Below are 9,533 nucleotides of genomic sequence, written 5' to 3'. Positions count from 1 at the left end.
CGGGACGATGACACCTTCGATCTCGAAATGTGACCCCAAATAAGTCATTGTATGGCCAACCAAGTTGTTGCTACAAATTCTCAATAAAGATTGTGTTGATTAAATCGTTTTTATTTCTTTCACTTTTGTTCAGTTTCACATGTCCCAATTTATTAGGAAGTGTCCACATCCACAGGTTAGTCTTGCCGTTCTATATTGCTATAGAATGAGGTATATTTGTCCATCTCATCTGGTGAAGTAGCTTTTGTTTGGATGCTAACTTTAGGTTTCCTTATGTTCTCCAGAAAATGCATTACTTTTATTGGGCGATTTGCTCTTTGGGTTACTCACGAACTTATCGGAAAATTGGGCATTCTTCGACATCTCTATTTTTTTTTTTTTTTCACTGGAATCACTTTTCCGTCTCAGTTGTCAAGTGGTGTCATACATTCTCGCACTAATTAATTTCTACTACGGAACACACTATTATTTTATTACTTAATGAATCCATATGATGGACCTAGGTGATAAACTTGTCCCCTCGTTTGGTTTTCTAAGTGGGAGCTGAGCGCTCATTGCCTTAATTGATTCTCACTTTTCAGTCTTTCATGTTTTATTAATTATCATAATATTGTCAATCCCAAAGCTGTGTCAACACCTAATCGACACCGTCGATCGACGAGGTGAATCTATGTTGTCGAGGTAGTGTAGGTTTCAGTCGACATCGATCGAGTCGATCAACTATGTGTGGTCACAGCTTAAGAACAGTTTGTAGTGGTAATTCTCTACCCACTTCTATTGTATTCATCTCTATTTTCCTCAGTTTGTTCTTTTATTTTCTTATGTCTAAAGTTATATTACTGCCCCATCCTCAGACACCTTTTCCGATCCCAAGTACATTTTCTAGCTGTATCAACCTAAAAAAGAGAGGTTTTATTGAGAAATTGTAACAACGGAGGTTTTATTAGCCCGAAGAGAAAAGGAGACGAGGATAGGAGAAAGCTAGCTGTTCCGAGAACGATCCTTATCTGTGTAGGATAAAGTTCGCCTGGGCTGGAATCGATCCTACGATCTGCAGCTTTCAAGACAGGCGCTCGCTACCCTTAAAGGCTAGCTGGGCTCCCCTTTCTTTGAAGACTCTTGAGAGCTCTTCTCTCTGTTATTCCCCAATTCTCATACTAATGATATCTGCTCTCTTCACCTATCCTATCTTAGATTCTTCATTTCCTTTAAAGTCAAATTGATCTCAAAATATCTCTCTTTTCCTCTTCATGTGTTGGGTACCGCGTTGTACTCTTTTCCCTCCTTTTCTCAAAATTGATCGAATACCCTAGATCTTGATGAAATCTTCAAACTGCTACTTCAGATACCCAACTTTGATTATTTTATTAGCATATTTGCAAGTTATTTTTAGTTTTTTATCTATTTTGTAAAATTGTATGATTAAAATTTTATGTATATAATTTTAAATAAGAAGGAAAGTCTTTTCAAAAAACAATTCGAAATAAAGATTTATTTTTTAGTTATTTTTAATTTAAATACTTTATTACCTTAAATAAATCTATAATTTTATTATTTTTCTTCTTCTTATTGTGTACATACCATAAAGAATAATTAATTTATATGGAAAAATTGAATTATTATATAAATAATAAATGAAGTAAATTTATGTTTACATAAAAATTCAAATTTGTGTTTCTTCATTCAGTCTAATATTTTCAGGAATTACGTGTCTATCTATCAATCTATTGAACTTGTTGATTGGCTCTCCCTGCTACTGAAGAGGATGTTTTTTTACTGTCTTGAAGGAGTGTATATTATGTTTTATGTACATTAGATACTTATACCGAAGCCCAGAGTTCTTTAGATTTGCAGAATCCAAGTGTGAGTAACAACATTTATGGCTCGGTATTTCCACGCGTGCCTTCCGGAATTTTACGACTTTTCTCGATCTCCTCTCAAGCCCTCTTTTATTTCATAAATTTCTTCCATAACCCACGAAGTTTCTTCATTCTCTATTTAGTCATTTATACGTAAGGACATAGATGTGAACTGAAGTGCTAGGTAGTATATGCCAAGCTGAAATAATCAAAATTAGTAACAATTTGATTAGGTATTGAAGAGTTTGGTGTTTTTTAATTCTCTCTTCTCTGTCGGTATACGTTTTCCATTCCAATATTCCTGACTTTCACAATTTTTTCCGACAATCCCCGAATCTTCTCTGCCGATGTCTTGCGAACTTTCACGATACAGTGCTCGTAAATACTTTGGAGCAAGACTTTCACGATTTTTTCCGACAATCCCCGAATCTTCTCTGCCCATGTCTTCCGAACTTTGACGATTTTTCCCGACAATCCACGAATTTTCTCTGCCGATGTCTTCCGAACTTTCACGATACAGTGCTCGTAAATACTTTGGAGCAGGGATGGCCTGGTGTACACTGGGGTGTGGTGAAGGTGATCGAACTCGAGAAGAGCAATCGATGATGGTGTGTCTTCACACTGGCCCGGTACTTGCAGTTGTACTTGAGACCATGGATGGTGTACCAGTGATTCTGCAACGAATGAAATCCGTGTTATCGATTTAGTGATTCAGTGAACTGAGAACCTCGCTCAGAAAAAGAGCTACTACGTACCTCCGAAAGGCTCAGTAAAGCGGAAAGTCTAGTGAACAAATTTCCGCACCTTTGGACTAAACGATAAAATCTTTATGAAGGTACAAACACAAAGTGAAATGGTAAACCATGGAATCAAAACTTGGAATTTATGTCGTTTGTCAAATTTATTCTATCGTTCTTCTGATGCCTTTAAAACCACTACGAGAAAAATACGGTTCTACCCTTAAAATCTCCATAAGATGCCTGGATATCCCAAAATTAAGACATAAAGTGGAGCAACGAATGAAATCCGTGTTATCGATTTAGTGATTCAGTGAACTGAGAACCTCGCTCAGAAAAAGAGCTACTACGTACCTCCGAAAGAGTAAAGCGGAAAGTCTACCTAGTGAACAAATTTCCACACCTTTGGACTAAACGATAAAATCTTTATGAAGGTACAAACACAAAGTGAAATGGTAAACCATGGAATCAAAACTTGGAATTTATGTCGTTTGTCAAATTTATTCTGTCGTTCTTCTGATGCTTTTAAGACCACTACGAGAAAAAGATGGTTCTACCCTTAAAACCTCCATAAGATGCCTGGATATCCCAAAATGAAGACATAAAGTGGGTGGTGTTTTAAAACAGGACAATATCGTATTGGAACAGAACTAAGATTGCTCTACTGTCATAGTTCAGTATTTAATATCTACAGGTATCGTGCGGACCAACCTGTGCTAACCTAGTCCTGTTAAAAATTATTAGGGTCTTATAGATGGCATTGCGAGGTGCATTGATAGAGGAAAAAGTCACAGAATTACAAACACAAAGTGAAATGGTAAACCATGGAATCAAAACTTGGAATTTATGTCGTTTGTCAAATTTATTCTGTCGTTCTTCTGATGCCTTTAAGACCACTACGAGAAAAATATGGTTCTACCCTTAAAATCTCCATTAGATGCCTGGATATCCCAAAATGAAGACATAAAGTGGATGGTGTTTTAAAACAGGACAATATCGTATTGGAACTGAACTAAGATTGCTCTACTGTCATAGTTCAGTATTTAATATCTACAGGTATCGTGCGGACCAACCTATGCTAACCTAGTCCTGTTAAATTATTAGGGTCTTACAGATGGCATTGCGAGGTGCATTGATAGAGGAAAAAGTGACAGAAGGGTGTTTTAAAACAGGACAATATCGTATTGGAACAGAACTAAGATTGCTCTACTGTCATAGTTCAGTATTTAATATCTACAGGTATCGCAGACCAACCTGTGCTAACCTAGTCCTGTTAAATTATTAGGGTCTTACAGATGGCATTGCGAGGTGCATTGATAGAGGAAAAAGTCACAGAATAAAACCACAGCGCAGCGGTAAAATGAAGCAAACCGAAGCAAAATACTCACATCTGTACTGGCGGTGAAGACGCTTCGGTTCACATTGGCACTCACATCTGTGCTGACACTCCGGCTCACATTCGAAGCAAAATACTCACATCTGTACTGGCGGTGAAGACGCTTCGGTTCACATTGGCACTCACATCTGTGCTGACACTCCGGCTCACATTGTCACACTTGTTACTGGACCAGGTGACTGTGTAATGGTCCGTCACGCCCTCAGCTACCCCAGACCAGCTTAACTTGGCGAACAGCTCTTGTCGCTGGGTGAACATTCGTTCCACCTTGAAATCTGGCAGACTTTTCTTTACTCCAAGCCGCTTTTTCCGTTTGCTAGTCGACATGACGGGTAACTCTAACGTGTCCACTGAAAGTGAAGAGAGGAATATCTTGGTTAACATGACGGGTAACTCTAACGTGTCCACTGAAAGTGAAGAGAGGAATATCTTTACCGATGTTGGACTGAAAAGTCCCTTCAACCACAGGGTGATGAAGATACGTAGATACCTACATAAGTCATAGCCAAGTAGTTTGAACAGGATTTCTTTTCAGTCAGGTTCCAGGTTTGATTCCCAAAATCGGCAAAAAAGAGATAGCAAATATTATAGGTATCTAACTACTTTTTGGTGTTCTCTTCTTGACCCTGAACCAATGTGGGGATTATTGCATCTCTTCGTTCATGGACCGAAAAAGTCATTCGAGGTTCTCTCTGCACTCCGGTTCGCCTCTTTCTCTCTCTCTCTCTCTCTCTCTCTCTTTCTTACTCTCTTACTAATTATCTTCCTCTCTCACTTAAAATTTCCACCCCCTCTCAGAATTCGAACCAGCACCTCTACCTTAGTTTACCTTCTGTATAGTTTGCAGGCGAGAATATTTTATCCGCCATGACACTTTTTAGCCTCCTCGTCCCAAAGACGCTCAAAGCTTGAACACGAATGTAGAACAGGTTTTTGCTGGGATCCAGATCCGGGATGGAGAAGTGTGTCTGATCCTGTGAACAGAAGATTTCATTTGATTTCATTAAAGTGGTACAAAATGTGCTGGAGTTATGGTTAGGTAACTTTAGTTATTGTTAACTGTTAACAAACAGCCCAGAGGGTGTGGGTTAAGCTTCTACGAAGCTGTGGTGAACATTTGTCGAATCAAATCTCCATGATTTTTTTTTAGAATTTGATTTCTAGGTAGGTACCTACTAGATTGGCTAACTTCATAGGCAGAAGGGGATCCAGATCCGGAATGGAGAAGTGTGTCTGATCCTGTGAACAGAAAATTTCCTTTGATTTCATTAAAGTGGTACAAAATGTGCTGAAGTTATGGTTAAATAACTTTAGTTATTGTTAACTCCATACACAAAAAGCCCACTCTGAGGCATAGGTGTAGGGGCAAACAGCCCAGAGGGTGTGAGTTAAGCTTCTACGAAGCTATGGTGAACATTTGTCGAATCAAATCTCCATGATTTTTTTTTTTTTAGAATTTGATTTCTAGGTACCTACCTACTAGATTGGCTAACTTCATAGGCAGAAGCTCCTACATGCTCTAAAAAAAGCCCTGTTTTGAAAAAAAAAAAAAAAAAAATGAGTGACGAAGGAGAGGGGGAATTCCATCCCAATAAAGGCGAATTCCGCAAAACGGCCCTGACTGCCTTTGTCTTTTCTTTCAGCAAAGTTCTCTACGTATCTCCCAGGTCCCAATCTTCATCTTTCGTTTCTAACCATTTTAACTTTCTTTTCTTTTACTACATGCTCTAAAATAACCCTTTTTTAAAAGAATAATGAGTGACGAAAGGGGAATTCCATCCCAATAAAGGCGAATTCCGCAAGCTAAACGGCCCTGACTGCCTTTGTCTTTTCTTTCAGAAAATACCTCTACATATCTCCTAGGTCCCAATCTTCATCTTTCGTTTCTAACCATTTTAACTTTCTTTTCTTTTATAGACTGGTGTCACATTACCTATTATACCTTTAGGATGTCTAAAGAAGAAACATCTTTTCTTCTACTTGGAAAGGTGACAGAACTGTCAATTCTTAAGATTCAAAATGAATGGAGTTAAAAATAGAAAGTGTTCTTAATTATTCTGAGTTGAGAACCTAGGGGTGTAGTGTGCAGGAGACAGAAGTTTTACAGGAACGAAATTGAACCCGGGACTGCATAGCAAACAATCGCGTTAACGCTGGACTAACCGTGCTCCTGTTAGTATGGTCAAGTCCGTCTCAGGAAGTAGGGTACAACGACATAATTATGTACCTGAATATCCCTCATCAGACCCCTACGATTTAGGGGCCCTGAGCTAGCTCTCTGGCCTTGATGACACCTCTTGGTATCCTCTCAATGGGATAATAGATGAACTCACAGATTTTCTCTAGAATAAACCTGAATATGCGAACTCCTTAGAGGTGCTGCAGGTGAATTTAGAGAAACTGGGGAGGTTGAAATATACCAGTGAGGGTACTTCTAGGTTCCATCAAGGCCGGGGGATAGCAGCTCGGGCAGGGAAAAAATACTGGTCACAATAGATCTACTACAGAGGTCGCAGTGTTAATTGCATACTCTCTCACTCTCTCGGGAGAGGAGCAACCAGTCCCATAATAGAATAGAATAGGACGGTCACAATAGATCTACTACAGAGGTCGCAGTGTTAATTGCATACTCTCTCGGGAGAGGAGCAACCAGTCCCATAATAGAATAGAATACCTATAGGTAAACAGTCTCCCTATGAATGTAGACTTGTAGAGTTAAAGAAAGTAAAAATTCACGTAGGTAGGTAGGTAGGTAGGTGTTGGTCAAGATCATAGGGTGAGGTTTCTTTAGTCCCATTAATCTTCAAGTGACATAAAAGTCACGCAAGATCTTCATTTGAACCTAGATCAGATTATTTAATGATTTAAGGTTGCGAATTTTTTTCATCTCGAGCTTGAAGTTTAATACTTCAAACGATATGTACCGTGAGTGTATGCCATAGGGAGGGATGCCATTACAAAGCATCAAGTGTCAGAGCACCAAGAAGCTTCTTCTTTTTCTTCGCCTTTTCCCGTGTACAGACGGGGTCGGCGTTATTCAGTGAGTGTATGCCATAGGGAGGGATGCCATTACAAAGCATCAAGTGTCAGAGCACCAAGAAGCTTCTTCTTTTTCTTCGCCTTTTCCCATGTACAGACGGGGTCGGCGTTATTTGTCAGCCTCTCAACCCTAACTAGGGTGATTGTTTTGAGGGTGCCAAAGTTTTCTACCCTAACAGTTCGTATGAAAGAGTACAAACAGAAAACAGAATATTTTTTATTTATTTGCACTCTAACAAAGGCCATTTTTGACAGACAGAATATTACAGGATAACTTTCATCTCGATTAATCACAAAAGCACTGATTTGTTATACGTTAAATGGATTTAGAAGGTGTTATGTATAAAGCAAATAGGTACATTCTCAAAATGATAATACCTACGTAAAAAAATGTCCTTTTTTGAAAGTCTTTTTTTTTTATCTAACCTACCTATTAATCCTTTAATTTATTTTCTCTGCTTACACATCACCAAGTGGTTTCAAGATATCAAAGTGGTATCAAATATTCACTAGTATTTTTATAACAGAATATTTTTTATTTATTTGCACTCTAACAAAGGCCATTTTTGACAGACAGAATATTACAGGATAACTTTCATCTCGATTAATCGCAAAAGCACTGATTTGTTATACGTTAAATGAATTTAGAAGGTGTTATAAAGCAAATAGGTACATTCTCAAAATGATAATACCTACGTAAAAAATGTCCTTCTTTGAAAGTCTAAAATAAACTCGATTTTTTATTACCTACATACCTACCTACCTACCTACCTACCTATTAATCCTTTTATTTGCTCTGCTTACACATCACCAAGTGGTTTCAAGATATCAAAGTGGTATCAAATATTCACTAGTATTTTTACTTTCTACCCTAACAGTTCGTATGAAAGAGTACAAACAGAATATTTTTTATTTATTTGCACTCTAACAAAGGCCATTTTTGACAGACAGTATATTACATCAGGATAACTTTCATCTCGATTAATCGCAAAAGCACTGATTTGTTATACGTTAAATGAATTTAGAAGGTGTTATAAAGCAAATAGGTACATTCTCAAAATGATAATACCTAAGTAAAAAATGTCCTTTTTTGAAAGTCTAAAATAAACTCGAATTTTTTATTACCTATTAATCCTTTTATTTGCTCTGCTTACACATCACCAAGTGGTTTCAAGATATCAAAGTAGTATCAAATATTCACTAGTATTTTTACTTTTTAAATACATATTTTCTGATCTTAACAAAAAGCTTATAATCTTGTTATGACAAGCTTACCGGTGAGATGACCTCATGGTGGGTGATAACTGGTGCCGGTTTGTGATCCATGCTGTCGGTCGGTTGGAGAAATGTGCTCCAGTAGATGATGTAGTTGTTGAGGGGCAGTTCAGAAACAGGGGGATCCCAGTGTAGTTCCACCCAGTATTTACCTCGGACCAAGTTCACGGCTTCGAACTTTAGGTTCAGCGGAACACCAGGGGGTTTGGGCTCTGAAAATTCGATATGAAAACAGAAACCAATAAATGGAAACTTATAAAATAAATAAACAAAACTTTCGGGTACTTTGTAGTTCGGTCTGGAACTAGCTTTCCAACCCACACTATCTACAGATTCCCCTTACTTGTCATCCAAGCTCCGAAGACTAAACGAGACTACACATTAGACGGACCGAACCAAAACGAAATCTGAAGTGACTACACATTACCCGGACTAACGGACCATTTTCAGTCTGCTGCGATCGGACCGGACTGCATCGGATCATTCTCCGGACCAAAATTTGGTTCGCCGGACTAGTGTTCATAAAATCTCCTTTAGTAAACTCGCGTCGTAATCGCCAACATCACGTCATAAGTCCCCAGACGGATTGGAATACTTACGCCTAGACATTGTGAACGCTTCGCTAGGGGGAGAGAACCCTCTGCTACCATGCATGTTGACAGCGGCCACCCTCACTTGATACCAGCGACCTGGCACGAACACGTACTTCTTTTTCAAGCGCGGCTTTCCCACCACGAACCCCGGACTCCAGTCTCCCAGCTTCTCTTCCCGGAATTGCACTCCCAAGTGATGGCGTTCTTGGATGACGTAGAAAATGTTGGGGTATTCGCGACTCCCTTGCCAATGGATGACAATGCTGGAATGGTTGTTTTTCTCATGATGAGTAATCTTGGACGGAATGGGCGGTAGATCTGAGAAGGAAAGGTGAACTTGCGCTGTGAGTTGTTCATTTGATATTATTCTTTAAAAGTATTTACACTACTACCTTTTTTTCCTACAGTGAATGTCCAGGTGAATATATCCTGTGAGTGTATGCCATAGGGAGGGATGCCATTACAAAGCATCAAGTGTCAGAGCACCAAGAATCTTCTTCTTTTTCTTCGCCTTTTCCCGTGTACAGACGGGGTCGGCGTTATTCGTCAGCCTCTGAACCCTAACTAGGGTGATTGTTTTGAGGGTGCCAAAGTTTTCTACCCTAACAGTTCGTATGAAAGAGTACAAACAGAA

The 9,533-nt window shown here is 38.8% G+C and overlaps 1 protein-coding gene across 1 annotated transcript; it reads right to left on the bottom strand.

The window, feature by feature from the left end:
• Nucleotides 1-2,279: 2,279 nt before the first annotated feature.
• Nucleotides 2,280-9,241, bottom strand: LOC103517395 (anosmin-1-like; the record flags this gene model as incomplete). Its single annotated transcript, XM_026829502.1, has 5 exons — nucleotides 2,280-2,533; nucleotides 4,074-4,342; nucleotides 4,822-4,966; nucleotides 8,307-8,518; nucleotides 8,906-9,241. Coding segments are annotated over 5 exons (1,127 nt in total), but the record flags the coding sequence as incomplete, so codon positions are not given.
• Between the last annotated feature and the right edge of the window lie 292 nt (nucleotides 9,242-9,533).

This window comes from Diaphorina citri, unplaced genomic scaffold (genome assembly GCF_000475195.1).
Source record: "Diaphorina citri unplaced genomic scaffold, Diaci psyllid genome assembly version 1.1 scaffold1832, whole genome shotgun sequence".
Classification (NCBI taxonomy): Eukaryota; Metazoa; Arthropoda; class Insecta; order Hemiptera; family Psyllidae; genus Diaphorina; species Diaphorina citri.
This window is presented reverse-complemented; position numbering and strand designations above follow the sequence as displayed.